General features: G+C 38.6%; 1 protein-coding gene across 13 annotated transcripts in view; it reads right to left on the bottom strand.

Annotated features, from left to right (window-relative positions):
• Positions 1-25,301, bottom strand: part of tjp1a (tight junction protein 1a) — a 211,484-nt gene that overhangs the window by 163,849 nt on the left and 22,334 nt on the right. For all 13 annotated transcript variants that reach the window (XM_049471246.1, XM_049471247.1, XM_049471238.1 and 10 more), the window contains exon 2: positions 16,272-16,443. In XM_049471246.1, the coding sequence (XP_049327203.1) occupies positions 16,272-16,443 (172 nt within the window). The remainder of the gene's footprint in view (positions 1-16,271; positions 16,444-25,301) is intronic.

The raw sequence follows: 25,301 nt of genomic DNA, 5'->3' as shown, positions 1-25,301 counted from the left end.
TATGAATCTGTTTGCTCTGCATCTTTTTTGTTATTTGTTATTTTAGCCATTTCTCTTTTTCTGCAAATAAGTGCTCTAAATGACAATATTTTTATTTGGAATTTGGGAGAAATGTTGTCTGTAGTTTATAGGATAAAACAACAATGTTCATTTTACTCAAACATATACCTATAAATAGCAAAATCATATATTTTTCCATATATATATATATATATATATATATATATATATATATATATATATATATATATATATAAAACACATGCATACATACTGTACATATATATTCTGGATCATATTTCAGAATCGCTGACCTGAGGGCTGGTGTAATGCTAGAAATCAATACTTAACAGCCTTGTGTATCCCACAATACCAACACACATACGCACCTTACACACACCTTACATACACACATACATAACTCACACACCTCACACACACACACACATAGACACTTTTAATTAAAATCTTTCCAAGGACCTTTAAGCCATGACTTTTGACCCTGTCCTTTTGTGTGTCTATGAAAAATGCATGCATGAACGAAACAACACAAACACACACACACACACACACACACATACACACACACACACACACACACACACAGCCACTCTGCGTGTGGCTCCCACTCTTGCTAGATCACATTTAACCTATACATGCGGGGCTTTAGCTCGGTGGCAGTGAGACATTACTGGCCCGGAACACCTAATGGATTCTCCTTATCTTAATTAAGTTTGAGGAAGCTGTAGGAGCACTTAACCGAAGAGGCCGACCCCACCAGCATGTGAGTCACATGCACAGAGCAACAGAAGAAGAAGAATATCATCTACGTAACAGCGTGGAGTATGACTCAAGGAGCCGAGCTTTCCTCCGCTACTAATAATGTGCCTCTGATTAGGAGCATCTGAAGGTTAAGGGCCTTGAAGGTGGCAGCAGCTAGAATTATGCAGGTTGTTAATATGCGCACAAACTACAGCTTACAAGCTGTAGCAGGTCTTTACTTACGTGAATAACACTGTTCACACATTTACTATGTACAGTACAGAATTTACAGTACAGGTGTAAACGTGTGTGTGGGTGGGTGCGTATGCAGTACTGTATAAAAGGTGGAGGCAGCCATGACATGACGTTAGTTTTTTTTTTTTAACTATTTACAGTAAGTGTTTTAGCACTGAGCAAAATGCTAGACAGCATGAGAATAAATATAAACATACATTATCACTGAAAATGCATTAAAAAATATTTGTAATTTAATAATAATAAAATGGACAAAATGAGACTTAAAGCTGTATTTGTGACACTATAAAGTATAAGTTAAGGCAGTTCATAGCAGTTCAGCCTATATTGTAGCCTATGCTAACACGCAAAACAAAACAGATGCAGAGCTTTCAGACCTCAAATAATGCAAAGAAAACAATTCATATTCATAAAGTTTTAAGAATTCAGAAATTGATATTTGGTGAAATAACCCTGGATTGTGATCAAAGTTTTCATGTATCTTGGCATGTTTTTCTCCACCAGTCTTACACACTGCTTTTAAATACCTTTATGCCGCTCCTGCTGCAATTTTCAATTTAGTAAAATCAAAGAAACTCATCATTTTTAAGGGGTGTCTTATTTTTCCCAGAGCTGTATATATTCCATTGTTTTCTGAGCAAATGGGTGTGGACGCTGAAAAAAAGAAAATTACATTTATGAAGAAAAAATTAAATATTCGCTGATGTAACAAGATTTTTCCTTAATTGAGTCATTTTTTATGAAATATCCACACAATGCAAAAGCCAGCTGGTATTTCCAAATGGTATAAAAAGAGAATTAGGGTTCATTTTGGAGTCAGCCAAGGACACAGAGCAGTATGGTGTCTGTGTGTGTGTGTGTGTGTTTGTGCATGTGTGTGTGTGGTTTTGCATCTCACTCTCCTAAAAAACACAGCCTCTCTCTCGTCAGCTCACCATGATGAAAAATGCATATCTGTCTGCATGCTGGTAATATCATTTTTTAGCTGGGGTCTGAACATGCAGCAGATCATGAAGGAGCGATTTCACTGTTTGCGGGAAAAGCTTGGCTAAGTGCATCTGCGGTCATCATGAAAAGCAGCCAGTTAATCTGATCCGTACTCCATGTGATGCAGCACTTTGTTTGTTTACCGTCCTTGCTCTGTTTCAGTCAACACAGCACGCCATTCGCCCCAGATTATCCACTGAAAGGTGAGGCACGGAGCTCCCGTTTCTCCTTTACAGGGACTGAAAACGTGGGAAGGGTCTAAAATGGGATTGGGCCCAAAAGAGGAGGAGGAGGAGGAGGAGGAGGTGAATAGAGTGAAAAGGTAATGCAGTGGCTGAAGGTTCAGTGATAAGAAGCGCTCGCTCGGCAGCTCTATCCTACTGAAATGAAATTAGGTTAGAAGGGTTCATTGCTGTGCGTGCTGATGGTGGACTGTGTGGAAGCCAATACACACAGGGTCCTGACTTCAGAGAGATTCAAGCTGGAGTAAAATCAAACCAGATAACCAAAACCCAAAGAGCCAATCAGAGAATGAAGATTACTGCCAGACAAAGGCTGAGAGCCAATCAAAAAACAGAGCACAGGTCACACCTGTCAAACCAGTCATTATTGAGGCAGGGGGGGGGGGGGGGGGCTCGGGGGGATCAAAGGCATCAAGGGGCAACAGTATTCACAGAGGGGCCAGGTATTTAAATATACTTGATTTTTTTTATTATTCTTTGCAGTTATTAAAATATTTTAGTTATATTTTGCAAGTCTTATATTTTTGGTTTATTTTTCACATCAGCTTTGATTTTTGTGGATTTTGCAGTTCAAGTCTTTTGCTTCTGGAATCTTTCATTTGCTTCGGCTTCATTTCTTTTTTTGGCTTCTAAACATAAATAATCTGAGATTTTCATTGCATATATAATTTTGTGTAAAATGTTTAGAACTAAATTAACTGCATGAAAATATCCTTACTAAAAAAAAAAAAAAAACTCCAACATCTTATTCATTTAAAAAATATACTTTTTCATGCTGGACCATTTTGACCAATTAGCGCCATTAATATATGGGCATGAAATTGCATCCATCTACATATAATCTGATAATTTTTCTGATGACTGGCAGGACCGGGTCACTTCATAGGGACCAATCATATTTAAACGATGTGCCAGTGAAAAAATGAATCAATAAATGTATCATTCAAGCAGCATTAGCTGTTTTGAAACAGTATAAATAAAAGGTTAATTATTATGAATGTGAATGCAAATGGAATTTCAATAAAAATAAATGCCTATGTTGTTAGAATATTGTCGTCTGCCTTGCTTTAAGGTGCAGAATGTCTATATTCTGGTCTATTCAGTGCTACATGCTACATGCTAATGTGTCATCTCTACCCTCTGATATTGTAAGTCAGTTGAAAGTGTCTGTAACTTTCTAATGCTCTAATGTAAAATCAGCTTCTAATGTAAAAACAGAGAACAAATGGAACAGAGTCAATAAGCCCAACATGAGCTGGCCGAAGAAGAGGCTGTGGCTATCAAAGTCAGTCAGTGTCCTTGTGTTCATTTGGCAGACTGTTCAATAATGATTGGCTTTCTCGCTGTGCCTGAGCTCCATGCTGCTGGAGTACACTTCAAGGACATTTAATGAGTCAACTTCCAACTCAGACACCTACAGAATATTATACAGTAATGCTTTACTCAAGTACAGACACATTTGAAAGGTGGATACTGATATGAGTACCTATAACCCAGTGAGAAGAAATAAAAAGCCCTTTCTAGGATCTGTGCTTTCTAAATTTAGAGAACAATAACAACAACACTTAGGCCTGGGTCATTATCAGACTACTGTGCCTTCTTGACCTCAAAATTTAAATAATTATGTATGTATTTATTATGTATTTTTAAGTCATATTTCTAAAAAAAAAAATACAGTTAAAAAAAAAGTAATTTAATCACTTTGCTTTAAGAATTAGATACGTTAGGATGTCGGGATGGTCTGACGATCACTACCCCACCTCATTGGCCAGCACCCCAACTTATCCTAGAAGTACTGGATGATCATCATCATTCCAGTGAACGTGGTTTTGCTGCTCCACAGTTCAATGCCCTGCTTTTTAGCAGGGGTGTGGTTAAAATTGAAAACGTAAATTGATGGAATAAGAGTTTAGGCATTGCTAAACACAACAAATTACTCTGTCTTGTACCATCAAATTATCCCAAGCACTGCATCCTATTTTCTCAAGATAAGACAAGATCACCATACTGTATATTCCAGACATCTGCTGTGCTCAGATGGAATTTGGCAACCATTCTCTACTAGGGGTGGTATAGAAGGTACTTCACAATGGTACCCTTTTTCTACTGGAAGAGCAATGGGGCACCAATAGATGGGAACTCTTTAAAACATATTATACAATTTTCTTGATCTAGAGGACACATCATCATAATGAAAACACTCAATCATTTTTATCTCCGGAAATCTCTACAGAGACATTTTTTTCACTCTAGATTGCATTATTTCAACCATTTGGGCACCAGGGTGGGCGGTTGCCCCCACTACCCCACCACCCCTTGAGTCCACACAGTTTTAAACACAGCTGCAGGCTACAGATCCTAAGCGTTGAGCTTTCTGTTCTCCTCAATAGTAATCACACCCTTCCCTACCCTTCCACCTTTTTTCAGCCATCTCTCTCTCAACAAGCTGCTCTCAATGTCTGTCATTCTTCCATCTGAAGAGCAATTTGGCAGCTGTTTGGCGTTAGAAAAGCACCGCAAAGATAACAGGCGTCTCCTCTGAATGATGTCAGCACCTGCGCGCGTGCACATCTGCCTTTAATAGAGCGGTTTGCGTGGCTTTCTTCGAGGCACCAGCTGTAGCAGTGCAGAAATGCAGTGCACAATGAGGCCAATCAGAATTCTAATCTATTATGTATGTGTTTTCAGTTTTGGAAAATGGAGCTCACTGCTGGAATTCTCCGGAGAGGCAGCACAGTGGGATAAGGTGAGGTTAAAGCTCTAGCTGTGGTGCTTGTGGTATCAGCAGCTAAATCAACTGCACGTCCACTGAGATCTATGGCTACGTTATGGGCCATACGGTTCGCTAGCTTGGAATTCAAGGCCTGTAGGGGGTCAGGGCTGCCCTTGCCATTCATGTGTGTCGCTGGAGGACTGCTGTCTTCTGAGCTGAAAATTGACTGACACCATTGTTCTCCCTGGAGACTTGGAGAACGATACCACAACACTTAGAGTCTGGGTCATTATTAGAATTCTGTGCTTCCTGGCACTCAAACCTAAAACAAATAACATAAGAATTATTTAAACTTGGAAAAATATAATTAAAAAAGATGCTATTTGAGCACTTTGCTCTGAGGATTTGATGGCATTCTGTGGCAAAAGTGTTCAGAAGTGGTCAGATGATCACCAACCTACACAGCAAAAATACCAGTCTTCTATCAAATGTGTAAGTGTTAATTTTAACTCTTCTGAAGTGTTTATATAGTTTAATTTATATAAGTTAATTTAACAAAGTCAACAGTGTTAAAAATTTAACTCAACTTCAGTCTGGATCTATTAACTCTCGTAGTGTTAAAATTTTTAAATTAAAAATTCTACAGAGTGTAATTTTTACAGTTCCTCAGTGTTGGTTCTTTCTTCTCTAGAGTTAAATAAAAAACTAAACAGAGTGTAATCTTTACAGTTCCTCAGTGTTGGCTCTTTCTTCTCTAGAGTTAAATTAACGTGCTTAACGTATTATAATTTAGTATACTTTAAAATGGCACCTGACAGAAAACCTAAGCTAACTAGCTAGCTACTTAGCTAGCCAAATTACATTTAAGGTGGAATGGGAAATTTGACAAACCGATTTTAGTCTCACAGCTACATCTGTTATCTGTTAATGAATTAAGAACAATTATAAAAATAAAGTGTATTACCACAATACTGCTAGTTTGTTAACTTAAAAAGCCAGATGAATGTGTTATAAATTAATATACTATAAAATGGCACCTGACAGAAAAGCTAAGCTAACTAGCTAGCTAGTTAGCTAGCCAAATTTAAAATTGCATTTAAGGTGGAATGGGAAATTTGATAAACCAGTTTTAGTCTCACAGCTACATTTCATTTGTTATTAAATTCAAAACAATTCTAAAAAGAGTGGTTTGATATATTATAAAATATATATATTAACAACAGAATATTCTATGAAATTAGTATTTATATTGATTTTATGATTTTGATATACTGTATATATATTTAGAGCCATATCGTCCACCACTACAGCGGATTCCGTCAGAATCCTCTCTAAAATGAAGAAGACATTTCAATTTTTTTCATTTGTATTCCGTGCTACACACTGGTTATTTGAATGTACAAACGCCAAGATGATTTATGATATCCACTTATTGTATTAGAAAATTCTACACTCATCCATTGTTCTTGAGGGTAAGAAAACTGGAGTGCTTGCAGAAGAATGTCCTTCAGGAGAGTAGTGGGAACAGATAGGCCATCATGTAAATCAGGAACTGATGGAGAGCACAGTGGAGATGTATGGTGGCAATAAAGAGGCCCAAGAGTGGAATAGAGAATGAGATTGATAAGATCAGAACGAGAGAGAGAGAGAGCAAGGCATGGAGAAGGGTATAAAAGGTAGGGGGTGCACAGACTAACTGACTCGTTGACTAATACTGTAAGGACTAAGTACATGCATTGGGTGTGGCTGTGGGTAGTAATGCAATATGGTAGCAGAATACAAAGAAGGCTAATAATGTGCTTATTTAGACTAAAAAAATACTTTATAAGAAATTGAAACAGTTAATTTTAAGCATAAAGATGTGCAAGAATATAATTGCAATGCTTTTTGCTATCTTACACCCCATCAAAAATCTATTAGCTTCACAGTGAAGCTCGCACAACCAGGCCTCAAGTCGAGAGACTGAGACGACGCGAACAACATCAGAAAAGATAGCTCCTCCTCCTCCTCCTCCTCCACAGCTGAGAAATACTCCATTTGTCTCTGGAGGGACTTTCCAATATCAAGATTAGAGGAAGGTATATAGGGCAGGAAGAGCTTTGGCCTGAAATAAACTTCTTAACGAGGATGCTCCCTGGCGCTTCTGCCACAAAACCGCCTTGTGATCAGATCAGTTACATCAGGAGCGAGCAGCTAAAAGCACCACAGTGAGTGTGGGGAACCGAGCAGTCAGAGCCGTTCAGAAGCTTCAGGCATGAATGAGATGCTGTAAAGTGTTCAGCTTTACATTATATACATCCACAAGAGTGGCTTATGATATCGCTGCAGTGTTTATGTAGAGCAGGGCTGCATTATGTATGGCTTGGAAATAGTCCATGTGTTAGAAATGCACCTGGTACTTGTGAAGGTATAGAGAAAACATGATGTTCACCCACTGCACACCATCTTTATAGACCATAGGATCAGGTTAATTGGCAGGTTCCTGTCACAGAGCTGCTCTACCGACAGACTCAGGAGATCCTTTGTCCTGAGAGCCATCAGACACTTAAACTTCTCCCAGTGGATCTATCTATCTATCTATCTATCTATCTATCTATCTATCTATCTATCTATCTATCTATCTATCTATCTATCTATCTATCTATCTATCTATCTATCTATCTATCTATCTATCTATCTATCTACTGGAAGGCATGAACCACCCAAAGTGAGCGTTAATAATCGTGACCGGCAGCATCTGGCTAGAACTGTTCATTCGTACAGACGCAATCTAACATCACTATTAGGCCCCATTAAAACTCTGATATTTCACATAGCCTTGATTCGTGTTTGGTCTCACTCACAAGATAATACCTCACAACATACACAAATGCATGCATTCTTAAGCTGTTCCTTGAGGCCAAACTTTTACATAATACATTTGCATGCATAAATATGTGAAAATATTTCCATTTGACATTTAATAACCCCTGAATCCAAAATCAGTGCTTTCCTCTTGCTAAAAGTTTACATTTAGAAATGTATATGTAATATAACAAAATATGAAATATTTCTAAGCAGAAACTTTTACCATGTTATGAGGTATTATCTTGTAAGCGAGTTTGAACACTGGCCCACATGCTCATGGCAAGGCGACATGAATTGCCTGCATCTGCGTAGGGTCTAATAGTAGGTGCCAAATGGCAAGGCATTATTATCCACAGTGGACAAAGCAGTGGGTGGTAATGATCATGACCCCTGGCATCTGGCTAGAATTGTCCATGTGAACGGACAAGCAAATCTATATTCAATGCATGAAGTCATGGGACAGGAACTGGTAAATACAATTGGCATGTCACTGTAATTACATGCTTACATACCAAGTTTCCATGAATTATACCTTTGAATTTGAGTCACAAGTTTTAGGAGTTCAGAAATCAATATTTGGTGCAATAACCCTGGTTTTTAATCACAGTTTTTATGCATGTTTTTTCTTGGCATGTTCTCCTGCACCAGTCTTACACACTGCTTTTGGATAACTTGCTATGCTATGCTACTCACTCCTGGTGCAAAAATTCAAGCAGTTCAGCTTGGTTTGATGGCTTGTGATCATCCATCTTCCTCTTGATTATATTCCAGAGGTTTTCAATTTGGTAAAATCAAAGAAACTTATGATTTTAAATGGTCTCTAATTTTTTACAGAGCTGTATATACATATATATAATCGATCCGATTCTGATAAATTCGCCCATCCAAACAAGGTGAGGGCTGTGACCGGGTGGACCTTAAATCCCCTCTCGTCATCTTCTTCACTGCCACCTCTAGCTTCTGCCCATCAATAATGGATTATCTTATGGGAAGTGCAATGAGGTCATTTCTAAATTTAGCCTTAATACAGTCTCTTCACGTACGGACAGGCACAGGCCTGCCACAGCGGGGTTGCCCAGTGATAACACCTCCATCAAGACATGAGCGCACACACACTCACACACAGACACACACTCACACAGACACACACACTCATCACAGTAATTACATGTCAATGGGGAAAAATTACTCCAGTGAAAAGGGTGACAGTTGTTTAACATTACGGAAGGGGAGGTTAATTCGCTCACTAAACCGGTGGCGGCGACGATGGCAGATGACTGAGGACGTGGAGGGAGTGGCAGGGGGAGTACAGACAGAGTGGCAGAGAGGAATAAAGTGTGAGCAGAGAAAGATTGATAGATACATGCAAAAGAACGATAAACGATGTCACAGTGGGTAATAATGATGGTGACCGGCGGCATCTGGCTAGAATTGTCCATGCAACCAGAAGACGAGCCACTCTGACAGAAATCACATACATTCAATGAAGCAGGTTTCAAATGCACTCACCACAAGTTAGTGCAGCATTTCAGGCTTGGCAAAAGTCATGGGACACAAAATTAGTTCCTTAGTCCCATGACATGTGGCATGCCAGTGTACAGAGAATATCAAATGTATAAAGCTACATATGTATATAATGTATGTTAATGTAACAAAATTTTATTTGAACTAAATTTGTAATAATTATTTTCATTTATTTATTAATAGAGAAAGATTAACACTGTATAAAAAAGCTGCTGTCATTTTTTAAAATGGGGTTCAAATTATCTTTACAAAAGAAATAATATAAGGGGCTTGAAGTGATCCAGTGAGCTAAGCACTGCCACTATGATCAGGAGATCGCTGGTTCCAATCCCGGTTATGCAGCTCGCCATCAGCTGCCGGAGCCCCGAGAGAGCACAATTGGCCTTGCTCTCTCTGGGTGGGTAGATGGCGCTCTTTCCACTTATCATTCCGAGGGTGATATCGATCAGCTGATGTATCAGAACTAAGTTGCTGCACTTTCCTCCGAGCAGTTCGAAAAGACTTTAAATGTATCGGAGGAGGCATGTGCTAGTCTTCACCCTACTGGTGTTAGTGGGCATAACTAGTGATAGGGGGAGTCCTAATGAGTGGGTTGGGAATTTGGCTCTGTAAATTGGGGGTGAAATGGGATAAAAATAAAAAAAAAAGTTATTTTAAAAAAATAAATAAATAAAGGCTTAAAGTTTTACTTTATTTAATACATTTTAAAAGCAAATAAATAATTTTTTGACATCTCACACTTTTTGATGACTCATAATATATGCTCTACTAGAATCACAGGCAGAGAGGTAAACTGCCCCGGCCCTCTTTCATAAATTTGTCATGAATGTGTGAGTTGCAGAGCGCATTAGCTGGCATGTTGGCATGACTGCTGATCTCCTAAAACGGTAGTGGCTTTTCCGATGGAGAGAAACCCCCCCTCCCCTCCTCCATTCCCCCAACACACACACACTTACACACTCGCACAAACCCGTGTCTAGGCCAAGCAAGCTGCTCTCAAGCCCCCCCCCCCACCAGATTCCCAGGGTTATCATGATTTTTAGGGCTTGGTTCAAGCAGCTTACCCATTGAATTTGTCAGATTATTCCTCTCCTTTGCAGCTAAAATGAAGCGCTGAGCGAGCAGACATATGGAGTGCTTTAAAGTTTAGCCCATTTCGCTGCTAGGGTGACACGTGAAAGACCAGCGACGAGGCACTAAAAGGAACATAAGGATTTGACTGAGGACTTGACATCTGCTGGTGATGCTAAATCTGTGATTTTTTGTGTACACACACTCATATTCACAAACACAGACACACTGTTCAATGTGCCCACAATGACTAAGCCATATTTTTAGATTTGAAGATCCCATCATGATGAGTTATTAGAACATTAGGAGGGTTCTGTCGACAAAAATAGGCACATTTATACTGTACATCAAGCAATACTTAATATTTTAGTAGTTTTAATAGTTTTCTACACACAATATCAATTTTCTCATACATGAATACTTTGGGTTTTTTTATAAGTATAGCCTGTATAGTCTGCATACTTTATAATTATCTTCCTTTCACTGTGTTTTTCAAAAGTCAGGACTCCACAGGACTTCCACAGAGCAGTTATTACCGGGTGGTGGGTCATTCTTAGCACTGCACTGACACTTATAGCACATGGTGGTGTGGATAAGATGCAGATGTGGCAGTGCAACACCTCAGTATTCACCAATAGACACAAATAAATGACACCACAATGACTGCATACAACTAGAAAGATGTCACTGCTAACACCACTGGCAGACGGCTGCATGACACAGAATTACAGTACTTTACATGGAGACCATTATATTGACTGCCCTTAACACCAGGTAAAATTCACCAAAGACTACAACGGTGTTGTGCCTGACTGTCATAGAGTGACTTAAAATAACAGTGGTCATCTTCGGTTATGAGTTTCGCTTATACCTCTGTCTCTGACTTTATACATCTTATGCCTAATATAGTGGACATGAGTGGACACAGTGTTTAAAAACTCCAACAGCACTGCTGTGCCTGATGCTGATCCTAAAGAAAAATTGGGTGTTTTACAGCTCTGGATAAGGAAAAGGAATATGGATGATCACAAGCCATCAAACCAAGCTGCCTGAACTGCTTGATTTTGTGCACCAGGAGTGGCATAAAGTTAACCACAAGCAGTGTGTAAGACTGGTGGAGGAGAACATGCCAAGATGCAAAAAAACAGGGTAATTGCACCCAATATTGATTCTGAACTCTTAAAACTTTATGAATATGAACTCGTTTTCTTTGCAATATTTGAGGTTTGAAAGCTCTGCATCTTTTTTTGTAGTGTCAGCCATTTCTCATTTTCTGCAAATAAATGCTCTAAATGACTATATTTTTATTTAGAATTTGGGAGAAATGTTTTCTGTAGTTTATAGAATAAAACAACAATGTTGATTTTACTTAAACATATACCTATAAAGAGCAAAATCAGAGAAACTGATTCAGAAACAGATTTTTTTTCCTGAGCTGTATATGTGTCTCATATTCAAGTGTTTTATATGCTCAGTGGAGCTGGAAAAAATATCTAATGGGTGTAAAACAAGGAGGTGGTCATACACACTCACATATACACACACTCATACTTTTCTTCTTATTTTTTTATCTCCACTAACCACCATTAATTTGATACATTTAAACTTGCATAGTGTAAACTACTACATTGGGACTGATCTCTGTAGTAGTTGAAACATCACCAGGCGATAAAATTTAATGAATAGAAAACGGCCATTAATCACCATTAATCCACGTCTCAGATTGCATTTGTATTCTGCAGCACCAGACAGCAAATTAGCCAGAGCCAATAAAGTTTCCATTGTTGCCAGAGCACAAATTCAATAAAGTTCTCGCGTCAATAGCAAGGTCTTAAAAAGAAATGGTCTAATCATTACTGGCTTGTAGACACAATCACTGAAGGGTAGGGTTGATTACAGGGGCACCTAATCTATCACTGGGCTCAGAAGACACTGTGAAAACAGTAATTACACTGTAGTGTACTGCATTAGCAGTACTGGTTGAGGCCTCAATTAACTGTCCTAATTCTTTAGTCCAAGTTTTTTGTTCTTCAATCCCAATGGAAATCTGAAGTGTATAAACAGGATGTAATGCCAGTAGTGAGGATAAGGCAGATAAATTTAAGATCATTGGTCAAAAATACTCTTTAGTCTGAAGGATAGGCTTACACATTACAGTATACACCTTTTAAATATGCAGGGGTCCATAGTCACCAAGCAAGAGCACCAAAGAGCACAAAGCCATCATTTCAATGCTGGGTCATTCTCAGCACTGCACCATAAGGACTGCATACAACTAGAAAAACATCATTGGGCCCCTACAATAAGCAAGCAAGTCTCTTGATCACTGCTAGCACCACTGGCGGACGGCTGCATGACACAGTTAGAGTTAGAGTTACAGTTACATCGACTGCCCTTAACACCATATTAACTTCACCAAAGACTACAATGGTGTTGTGCCAGACTGTCATGAAGTGACTCAGAATGGCAGTAGGTCATTTTTTAGTGATGATTTCTACTTTTTTTTTATCTTAGTGGAGATGACCACACCAACAAATCAGTGTGTAGATCCTCCCTGGTCAATGTCAAGATCAACAGTTACGCACCACGTGGCCATAAAGCCTGGTGTCATGGTGTGAAATACAATTTTATACGATGCCAGGTCACTTTTTTTTCTTCATTCCCAGACTTCCCAAGTCTCCCGGAGGTTGCGGGAGTCTACCACATATTAATAATAACTCCTTGATGCCCACAAGTCAGATAAAATCTCCCTAGAACCTAGCACTAGTGGCCCAAAGAGGGAGAGGGAAATAAAGGCTTTCCCCTTGTGTGCATATTCATGAAGCGCATGCAAAACAGAGAGGGTTCTGATTGGCCTGTTCTCTACAAATAGTCGAATCAGTTTTTAGTGTGGGCAGGCAGTGTTTTTTTCACCCTGCGTTCAGTGAGAAAGAGCATTATGGTGGAGGCCGAGCCTTCCTAAAAGAGGAAATATAAAACTCATTTCACCTCCCACTACTCTAAAGTATATGTCTGGTAGTAGTGATTTCAGCATGTTGAGGTGAGTTAATGTGAATTCTGCCATTATTTGGGCAGCCGTGGTTTTATGTTTTTTTGGATACAATCCGGGTTAGTACCCGAACATCCCTTTCAGACAGCTTCCTCTTGCATCCACAGTTAATCCTGTTGGATGTGGTTTGTCCTTCTTGGTGGTATGCTGACATTACCCTGGATACCGTGACCCTTGATACATCACAAAGACTTGCTGTCTTGGTCACAGATGCACCAGCAAGACGTGCACCAACAATTTGTCCTCTTTTGAACTCATTGCAATATTTTAAGCAAATCTGTGCTCTTACCCTGCTAATTGAACCTTCACACTCTGCTCTTACTGGTGCAATGTGCAATTAATGAAGATTGACCACCAGGCTGCTCCAATTTAGCTATATATATATATATAGTCATCCAAGACAAGGTTCGAAGATACCTCCAGTCCTTCAACTAGCAGCACTTTCTTTTTTGAACAGACACTGTGGTGCTCTATTTCAACAGGACAATGCTCATCCACATATTGCTTTTTTATCCATGGTATATAGGTAGATAAAGGTCTACGGCTGGTTACGACTTCAAACTTAAGTTTTCAGATCAGTGTGTCAGAAAAACCATACAACAACTCCAACACATCAAATGGATGACGAATACATATAAACATAAAGGATGTTATCTAAATCAATGTTCCTAAGTGGATATATGGATTGTGCAATATGGTAAAGTTTAATGTGATGGACTGTTGGAGAGATGGAGAGTAAGAGAGATAGAGACAGAGAGAGAGAGAGAAAGGGGCTGGATAAAGGCATGGAGGTCACTCAGTAGAGCAAATGGCCAGAGGCCATTTTCTCCACTGCTCCATTTACTAAATTTGGGCACAACAAGTACACTCAGTTATGCGCCCTTGTATTAATGAACATTACTGTGGTATTCTTTGGCCTTAAAAGCATGAAAAAAGCACATATTACTGTAGTGATCTATGCATTTGTCGCATTCTAAAAGCCTTGAAGTAGATATACGAAAAGAATACAATCAAGAAAATAGCTCATGGGATATGCTGCTGCTCATAGATAAGGGAAGAGTAGAGTCAGTGTAAGTGTGTTTTTAGAGCATCTGGCAGCCCTGCGATGCTGATTCACAGCTGAGAAGGGCTGGTGGGTAAAATCAGTGATGCATGCTTCATTCCTGTCACATCTGAAGGTGTCAGCGATAGATAAAAAAAAAAAAAAAACGTTTTGCACCCTTGAGGGACAACTTGCTTTGGTACAACAAAAGGTCTTTTAGGTTCAGCAGAAGAATTGCTATTTGAAGGTTAATGCAGACAAGACAATGACCAAGGCACTGGCAAAGATTAAGGGCTTGGTTTCCCAGACAGGGATTAAGCCTAGTCTGGGATTACATAGAATTTTGAATGGAGATTTTCTACTGGAAGACAAGTGTACAACCCTTAGGGTTTGGTTTTCCTGACAGCGGTTAACTAAGTATAGTCTTAGACTAGTCTTTGAATGGAGCAATTTTCCATTGCCAGGAAAAAAAAATAAAGTCTACAACTATGCTTAATCCCTTTCAGAGACCATAAACCACCTAGAATATACCATAAAGTCTACAAACAGAGCATAAAGTGGACTATATACAGCTCTGGAAACAATGAAGAGACCACTTCAGTTTCTGAATCAGTTTCTCTGATTTTGCTATTTATAGGTAATTTATAGGTCAAAGGACATTGTTGTTCTGTTCTATAAACCACGGTGGAATAAACCTGGTTTTTAATCACAGTTTTAATGCATCTTGGCATGTTCTGCTCCACCAGTCTTACACACTGCTTTTAGATAACTTTAAGCCACTCCTGGTGCAAAAATCCAAGCAGTTCAGCTTGGTTTGACAACTTGTGATCATCCATCTTTCCCTTGATTACATTCCAGAGATTTTTTTAATTTGGTAAAATCAAAGAAAATCATCATTTTTAAGTGGTCTCTTATTTTTTTCCAAAACTATTTATTATTTGTTATTTATTTATTTTCATAACTTAAAATGGAATCAAACTGCATTCTACTCAACATGCCATTTTGACTTTTTCGTCCATGTCAAACAGTGACACGAATCACATAGGTCACATAAGTCTACTTGAGATTACTAAAGCAGTTGGAGTGGTTTAAAGAAAGTATGCCAGGATTAGCCATTTTCCACCATTAGAAAATAATGTTACTGTTTGTCAGATGGTAAATGAAGAGTGTGAAGACCTGAGCTACTCTACAAGACAATTATGACCAGATTGGAGCATTTCTAAAATGGCTTGGCTTGTAGGGTGTACCTGGCCAACAGTGGTGAGGACCTACCAACATGGTCCAAGGTGCATCTAACCATGAATGAGTGAGAGCAACAAATGACAGAGAGGCCACTAGTCATACACTGGTCAGAATGTCCATGCCTACCGCTGTTCACCATCAAACGTGCTTAAAATAGCCTTGCAAGCACCAAAATTGGACGTTGAACCAATGGAAGAAGAAGAAGCTTTGCTGGTTTAATCAGTTCTGTTTTATTTTACATCATGTGGTCAGCCTGTAAAAATGACTACAACATCTGTAGTTTTTTGACCTCTTGACAACTTTCAGGAATTACAGGATCTGAAGTAACGTCTTGTGAAGTGAGTGAGTTTTTGTGGCACCAGGATAGAAGACAAGTAAGTAGGTGTTCACAATGTTTTTGGTCATGGGTGTATAAATGTAGCTTAATTTCAAAAGTAGAGCATCAAACATCAGACATGTTCATCAAACACTAGCCCATATGGAATTCCAAAAAAAACTCAGAAAAGAGGTTCCATTATTAAGAGATTACAGCCTTACATTGCCATCCAGCAGGTCAATGCTGTCCAGGCTCTTGCTGCGGTGAATTCGTCCCTTGATCCTGCGCAGCGATGGCTTTCCATGGCTCACAGCTGCCACAGGGGGCGTTGTACTAGAGGTAGCACCAGCAGCACCAGCACCAGCAGCAGCAGCATCGGAGTTCGGGGGCACCCTGGGGAAGAGAGACAGACAGATGAGTATAGGGTGATTGCGACGGGTACAGAGTGTTCAAAGTGTTAGACTTCACAGGGTCAGGTCCAAATTCAGAGAGACAGCCAAGAAGACAGAAAGGACAGACAGACCTGTGTAAGAATAGAGACGTGGAGAGAGAGAGAGAGAGTGCGATAGACATATAGAGAAAAGATGCATCATATTCAAAGAGAATATCATAAAGCATAACACACACACACACACACAGCTTGTCTAGTCTCCAGATAAACATGGAACACTCTACTTCCATCATGCTTAATGTTGTAGAAAGTAGGAATGGACCAGATGACCTTTGTTCTTCATTACAGGCACTCTGCAACCAGTGACCCTATCTTTTTAGAAAGCACACTCAGGTGTCTAGTCTCCAGATAAACATGATCCTAAAGCTTTACCCTTAAAATAACTAGAAGGGTTGGGCCAGATCATCTTTGGTCCTACAAACAGGCAATTTGACAAGCCAATATTATCATAAAAAGGTCCTGCAACCAGTGAACCCTATACTCTTGTCACTGAATGCAATCAACGCCTGACAGAAATGTTTTAAAACCAAACAGAACTACATTTTCCTGGACTGTACCTTTGTCCTATATTTTTCATAAGTCCATAACATTTAGCCTAAAGCCTGGCGGCATGGGAATATCTCTTAAAGCTCAAAGTCTCCAGGTACACCTGAATCAGATTTCAGGTATGTGTTTATTCACCTTTTAAATCCTGTATTTTGCTGATCTCATTCCCAACTCAAATTTAAAAAATGCAAAAAAAAAAAATAGGAGAAGTAGTTTTACGAGTGGCACTGGGTGAGGTTTAGAGGCAGGGCAAGAAGGAGAGCTGATTGGCTGAGCTGCAGCAGCAGCAGTGTGCCTCTGATAGCGGCGAGTTGCAGATGTTTGGTTGGACGTCAGCAGGAGGGCTGTATTATTAATTGACTGATCTGCATATTGTAATGTGTCTGTGTACCAAAGTATACAGACACATGATCAATGCCTATAGCACAGTTGAACTTGAGAGCGCGCTGCAGAGGCAGAAATGACCACAATAAAAAGTGTTTTTTAAAGGTTAGGAAATGCTTATAAATTTTTAAGCAGGACTGCTATGTTTCATTACTTTAAAGAAAAAAACATTTCAGCTATTACTGAAAAAAATATGGTTTAGGGTTAAGTGGCTCTTTAACGACAACTACATTAGTGTCATAATTAGCATTAGTGTCATGGACTCTACAGGATTTGCTAAACCAAGCAGTTACCAAACAGTTGACAATATAGTCTCTTCATTATGATTTATAAATGAATAATACATTCCAGATAAATTTGTGAAAATTAGTGAAAATGTAAGTCTTCATACCTAAAGACTATGTTGAGAAACATCCGATAGCAAAAATCACAAAATTACAGGACAGAATACCCCACGCCAATTATGATACTATGATAACAGTTGTCATCACATTTGCCAACACTCCGGATGCCAAGAATTATACAGAAGTTGGTCTGTGCTGCTTGTACCAACACCCTAGTTTCCAAGTATTATATGAGAATCGCAACACTTAATGGCCGACACCACTATATCAGCCGATCTTGGCCCGATTCTTCATATTAATTGGTTCCGTTCTAATCTGCCTAACAGACATTCCAATCAAACTCAAGCCAACTCTTCGGATGCCAAGTATAATACAGCATGTTTCCTGAAAGGTGAAAACACCCTAGTTTTCAAATATTATAAGGGAATCGCAAAACGACCGACATCACAATACATCAGCCGATCATGGCCCGATTCTTCATATTATCTGGTTCTGCTCTAAACTGACAGACATTTCAAGCCAGAATAAAGCCAGAACTTTTTTTTTTTACTTAATGAAGACAGTTTAATTAATCATGCATTGCTAAAATTCGCATTAGTGACATTTCAAACAGTCCGTAAGACAAATCCAATGTTCTGAAACCTTAGTAAAGTCAAGCACCCACCACATGCTGTCAAGCTCTAAATCGTATCTGAAGAAGCCTTCCCTTAATGAATTTATTTGGAAAATCTGCCTGAAACCGCCCCCCTCAGCGAGGCCTTTTTAACAGTGAGTGCTTTTTATATTGAATTAAAGCTACAGACAATTAAACCATTTGGAGAAATTGCCTGTGATGGTTTAATGTCCCTGTAAAATAAATGGCTCCATAACTGTCAGGCACACACACACACACACACACTGTAAAGTCTCAGGGAAGGCTGATTATAGCAGTGATCACATATAAGCAATAGAGAAAAGAGGCTATCAGGGCACAAATGTTTCCACGGCTCTTCTCTGTGCTTTCCTTCATTTTTAAAGGCCTTTCCTCCCTGTTGGTTTGGAATGGCATTCAAGGCAAGTGGGTTTAATGTCATGTGACAGCCCAGAGGCTAACGTTAGGTACGAGCAATACTCCTCCATCCCTCACACACGCACTGCCCTTCTATCTACCTCACTCTATTCCTCTGTATAACTCAGCCTTCTGATTCCAGGCAATACTGATAATTTTACAACAACAATATTACCTGAATAGCTACATAGAAGCACCACTGTCCATTCAGTAGATCCTTTTGACATTGTTATCTACTAAATCAGTCATATTACTTGCTGGTAAACATGTCAAGTAGGATATAACAGGGCAAGGCATTAAATATATTTAGATTTTTTATACATTTGGATGAATATATAAGAGTAGTGCATGTTTTTAGTCATTTCAAATTCCAAAATACGCACTTTTGTAAATTTTGATGGTAAACTGAATGATACTTGACAAAGATGACCATGTTTATGTATGATAAAAGTGACTGAGCTGTGTGCACTCACAATATTATATTCTCCTGTTGGGTGCTTCTACAGTATCACTTATAAGAACTTAAACAACTCACAGTGTGAGAGCTAGCCAGGTTAAAGTACAGCCTCTGCATAATGGGGTTAGTTTTATCATTAATTTTTCACCAAGATCTTGCAGATGATGGTAGAATCTGTGTACTGCACAAAGTCTTCTTCACCAGCACATCCCAAAGATTCTCAATGAGGTTAAGGTCTGGACGATGAACTGATGAACTCTCTCAATCCATGTGTGAAAATGATGATCTCATGCTCCCTGAACCTGAAACCTTGTTGGAATAAACTGGTGCGTCCTATTCATTGGGCTATTTTGGGTACTTTTATTATCCTTGGTAAATTAATATGCAGTACACATAAAAACTCTAGGGGGAGTTAGAATCAGGAGCATCAACATTACAGAGAATGTGGTAAAACTCCAATAAAACACATGGGCAGGTATGTAAACAGTTACTTTCAAAATGCAGTCATTTATCTTTGTGAACAATTGATGAAACATGTACTACAGTATATTTACTAGCCTTAGGTTTAGTTAGGCAGCCAACAATATTTTCTATAAGGGCTTATTTAAAAGAAAAACATCTTAAAATTCAGGCCAACTGTGTTGGATTCTCCAGGTTGGTAGATCTAAATGATGGGCCTGAGCTCCCTGTTCTAGTCAGCTGCAAACATTATTTTAGCTTACAGACAAGTAATAAAAGCCCATTTATCTGTGTATTTCATGATAACCATCTGATAACTACACCTTTTTTAAGGTATCACACTAAGACTATTGTGTCCTACACTGCAAAAAAAATCCATTGGCAAAAACTAGACAAAATATATGCAAATTAAGACAAATATATGTATATTAAGCAAAAAAATCTGCCAATGGGGTAAGCAAAATTTTCTTAGTAAGATTTCTTACAAAATAAGCAATGGCAACATCTCAAAATGAGTGAAGTAACACCTAAATCAAGCAAAAAAAAGTCACTGTTTTTGGACACAGTAATCAGAATAACTTGATTGCTGTTTGATTGTGCTTATTTTGAGTTCGAATTACTTAAAATAAGGTACAAAGTCTAAATAAGAATGATTAAGATAATTATCCCTAAAATAAGCAAAGTAATCTAACACTTACACAATGCTTAGTAAGACAAAAAGTTTAGAAAATTAGAAAATTTCACTTGCTAAGATTTAGTTTTTAGATGCAGTGTATCTATCCATCAATCTCTAAATCATGTCACGTATCTCACCTCCTTTTTTTGTTCTGTTCATCTTACGCTTTTGCTCCGACACCTATTTACTCCATTACTCTTTTTCTCTATTTTTTTTTTGCCTGGGCTAACGGGCCACACAGTAAGTGCTAGGAGAAGATCCAGAGGGAGAGAGAGACAGATGGAGAGAAACAAAGAGAAAAAGAGAGAGAGAGAGAGATTTTTAGCCTGCCACAGGGTATTTTACGTAACCAGTGTCCGATGTAACATTTCGGGAGCAGTATCACCTTCTGGTGTCCGTGTGGTTCCAGAAATGTTGATCCCCGTACCCACTAGGGAGGACCCGAGGCTTACAGATTTGCCTTTAAAAGCAACTGGTACAGTTAGGAGTGAAACGTTGAGTCATGCCCTGCTTTGTACTTTTCTAGACCAAAGAGATATGACCTTTAACCATTTGCACATCCTTTTGTACAGGAGCATTACACTGCGTTCTTTTATACCCTAACATTCTCAGTGACATTCACTGATCAACACATTTTTGATGAATATAACAAGAACCCTTGTGATGCAGAACCTTTCCAGAGGGTGAAAAGCCAAGAAAATGAAACAGAAAAGTGTATGGTATAGTGTAACAGCCAAAATAGACCTAAATACAGAGTGTAGATGGGGCACATTTTCACAACAAAGGTTATTACACTGTGTTTTACAAGCAGCAGGTCCCAAATTGCATTACCACACTGTTTTTTGTTGCATGTTTGCATTGCTGCCATCTCTGGATTTTTGAAATTAAAAAGAAACTGTTTTACAGTTAAAAACTGTCAAATATTTGTCCACTGGACAGAATGTTATCATACCTAAAAAGGCTGGAAGTCCAGCAATCACCACATTCAAAGATGTAGTAAAAAGTATGTTTTTTACATGGCTTCAAGCAAGCAAAATTTCTAAATCTTAGAATTTATTTTATGATATACAATGTTTAATCAGTGGAAGACACCTACAGATAGTCAGACTTTCTAGTGAAATTGGTAAAATTGGTAAAAGTTACTGGAAACACAAGGTCACAACATTGCGTAAAGTTTTGAGTTTCCATGTGTGCTTTAAATTCTAAATGAAAGCTGTAGCACAAGTTCTACTAGGAGAACAAATTGTGGGAAAATCACTAGAATGTGCTCATTGTCAACGTAAATGAAGTAAAGCTGCCTGAGATTGACCAGTACATGTTTTAAATAGTTAAATATACAGCTCTGGAAAAAATTGAGAGACCACTTCTGTTTCTAAATCAGTTTCTCTGATTTTACTATTTATAAGTATATGTTTGAGTAAAACAAATTTAAGTAAAAAAACAAACAAAATTATTATTTGATGGAATAACCCTGGTTTTTAATCACAGTTTTCATGCATCTTGGCATGTTCTCCTCCACCAGTCTTACTCACTGCTTTTGGATAACTTTATGCCTTTACTCCTGGTGCAAAAATTCAAGCAGTTCAGCTTGGTTTGATGGCTTGTGATTGTAATGATTATATTCCAGAGGTTTTCAATTTGGTAAAATCAAAGAATCTCATACTTTTTAAGTGATCTCTTATTTAATTTAGTTAATGAGCTACTGTTAGTCAACCTCTATTTAGGAGAAAGCTTTATCAAAGGAAAGGCCTGGGCTAGGGGCAGCCTGAGCAATGACTGAGTTATCTTATCCACATCATCCTGGTGGAATGATGTAATCTACAATCACATACCTCATAGGGGACAGGATAATATGGTTCATTTTGCTGCTCAAGTGCCGCTCCAGGCAACGGGTGGCTCTGCGTAGCTTTGCTACTTTTTTTTTTTCATTCAGCGGCCTAAAAATGTATTTCTGCCTATGCTACTGGTTCTGCTGTAGCTCACGCACGCAGCTTCAGAAGAATTTAAACTAGCTCGTTATTTATGTCTTCACAAGCTCCCTAATGTCTTTGTTAGGAGTAACTGTAATGTCATGCAGGCTTTTGTTTAGTGTATCATTATGACTTTTTGTCATTACATAATTCCGAGATAAATTTAGCTTTGCATAAACATGCTCTCATTGCATTAAACATGGATGCGGTGGACAGATACTTTGGTCTGTGTTCTATCATAACAAACTCTGAGAAACAATTATGAGCTATCTGCTATATTTATACAGATATTTATATCTGCTGAGTCTGCTAATAGATTTTCTAGAAGTTCCTAAACTGTAAACCCAGAAGTTGTTTGAACTCAAATGATTTAAGTCTGTTTTACATAAAATTGCATATTTCTAAACAATACTCAACTATGTTAAGTTAGTTGAACCAGTGTTGCCAACTTAGTGACTTTGTCGCTATATTTAGTGACTTTTCAGACCCTCTAGCGATTTTTTTTTGTTAAAAAGCGACTAGCGACAAATCTAGCGTCTTCAGTGTGACATGAAGCATCATCTAAACATCAAGCTAACTAGCTCATCATTGAACAATTTGTCTAAAATATGTTTGAAAATAAAATAAACTTAAAAAATACTTAAAAATGAATCCCCGCTCATGCAGCTTTGCCATCAGCTGCCAGTGCTCAGAGGGAGCACAATTTGCCCTGTTCCCTCCGGGTGGATAGATGGCGCCATTCTCCCCATCACGCTTAAAGGTGGCGCCGGGTGGCACGAGGCGTCTGTGAGCGGATGTATCGGAACCGAGTCACTGTGCTTTCCTCCGAGCGTTAGCGCTAGCTCCTCAGGCAATGATTCATCCGCAGCAGCTCGAAAAAAAGAGATGACTGGCTTCACACGTGTAGGAGGAGGCGTGTGCTCGTCTGCATCCTCCAAGAGTGCCTCCGGTGACGGGAACGCACAAAGGGGTGGGACAATTGGATAACCAAATTGGGAGAAAATGGGGAAAAATGTGAAATAAAATTATTAAAAAAAAAAAAAAAACTTAAAAAAGGAAATAAAATAAAACAAATAAAAAAAAAACGTAGAATAACAGTTCCGGCTCACTGCTGCTGTTATAATAACATTTAACAACACGCGAAAAAACGGATTTATGTAATTTACGTAAAAATGAAGCCTGTTTAAAATTTCTAACATATTTAGGGTGTTTTTTACTCACTTTTTTCTCTCCCACAATCATAATGCTTCAAAAACATGCATTATTCAAATTAGGCGATGACGTCATTGAGCGACTTCTAGGGACTTTTAGGACAGCCAAAAGCTACTTTCCTTACTAAGAAGTTGGCAACGCTAAGTTGAACATTCGTGAGCATATATACATTCAAACTGAGATCTTTGAGTTGAATCAACTTATAATAACTGAGTTTAGTCTGTTGTCATTAACAGCTTCTTTTCCATTGGCTTCTGTCACAATCTATTTGCATACTGGGTGTGTCCAACAGTTTCTGACTAACACTCACCATCAGTGTGTAGTGATTCTCCCCCGGGCTACATTAGAAATAAATCAACTTCCCCTTTAGTTGTAATAACTTGATGGTCTAAGTTATGCTAACTTAAATTTTCATTCCCCATTACTTAAAACATTTGAGTAAACTCAACTTATTGGATCTTATAGTATAACAAAAATAAAAAAGTTAAATCAACTTCCTCTTTGGTTGTAATAACTTGATGTTCTAAGTTATGCTAACTTAATTTTTTATTACCCATTACTTAACTTAAATATTTTAAGTAAATTCAGCTAATCCAGGCTTACAGTGTAGACGTTCCTAGAAGTCCTATACTCTTAAAAGGCTAATTTAGGTCTGAATTAGAACTTATTTACTGATTAATCATTATGGTTGGACTAAAAGTTTTTTTATTTATTTATTTATTTCTAAGGCCCGGTTTAAAATAGCATGGCTGTCCATGAATGAACCTTGGATCTCATTTGCTATCCCTGTGATCAGCAGCCAAAGTGAAAGAGCAGTGATTTCTCTTCCCTGACCTCCGCCTTGCCCACGCGTCCTGGTGGATTTAAGCTGAACCCAAACACTGTGCTCTGCTTTCAATCTGGTCCGGCTTCTGGTGCTGCAAGAACGTTTCATCGCTGTCTCTAGTGCTCCCAAAGTCTCTCAGACTCCCTCTTCCTTCCTTACCTCTATGTCTCACTTTGTACCTGGGGAGAGGAAATTCATTCATACTGCCCATTAAGTACAAAGCAGCTTTAAAAGCCTTCCGGGCTTCTAGAATAGATTTCTAAGAATAATAGTAGATGGAGTGTACAGAGTGGCCTGGTCTGTCTTTCCATGCTCTCAGGATGGGAGTAAGCCTGGACACACACACACAAAACCCACCCCTATCTATACTGAGTGAATCCCAAGAATATTCTTAAAGACATAAAGACTTGAAAGCATGTCACAGTGCTCATTGCCATCTTACACCCCGTCAACAGTCTATTTTCGCTTTACACTCACAAATATATATACACCAATGGGCATAGTGGTCTGGAAGTTCAGTGTGTTGAGGTAAATTTCTGGTGTGTTGGTGTATCTTGGTGCGCCACTGACTAATTTGAACCCTGACAACAGTGAACAGTCTGTTTATTGCTATATTGGCAACGCAGGTGCTCTGCACATGCTCCAACCCAACCCAACTTTTACATCAACAATAAACAGAATACTAAATAAAACAAAATTACTGTTTCCGTAAATGACCTGTGTGCACACGTTCACTTCTTTGAGAAGCGCAGGAGAAGCACTGCACCATTAAAATATCAATCCTCCAAAGTCAGAGCGCCTCTGGCTTTTAAAAGGAATTGGCAAATTGCAAAGCTCCCATTATTATTAATTAAGATAATGAATACATCCCTTCTGTG

Source organism: Astyanax mexicanus, chromosome 23, assembly GCF_023375975.1.
Source record: "Astyanax mexicanus isolate ESR-SI-001 chromosome 23, AstMex3_surface, whole genome shotgun sequence".
NCBI classification, from domain to species: domain Eukaryota; kingdom Metazoa; phylum Chordata; class Actinopteri; order Characiformes; family Acestrorhamphidae; genus Astyanax; species Astyanax mexicanus.
Note: the sequence above shows the minus strand (reverse complement) of the source record. Positions and strands in the feature narration are given on the sequence as shown.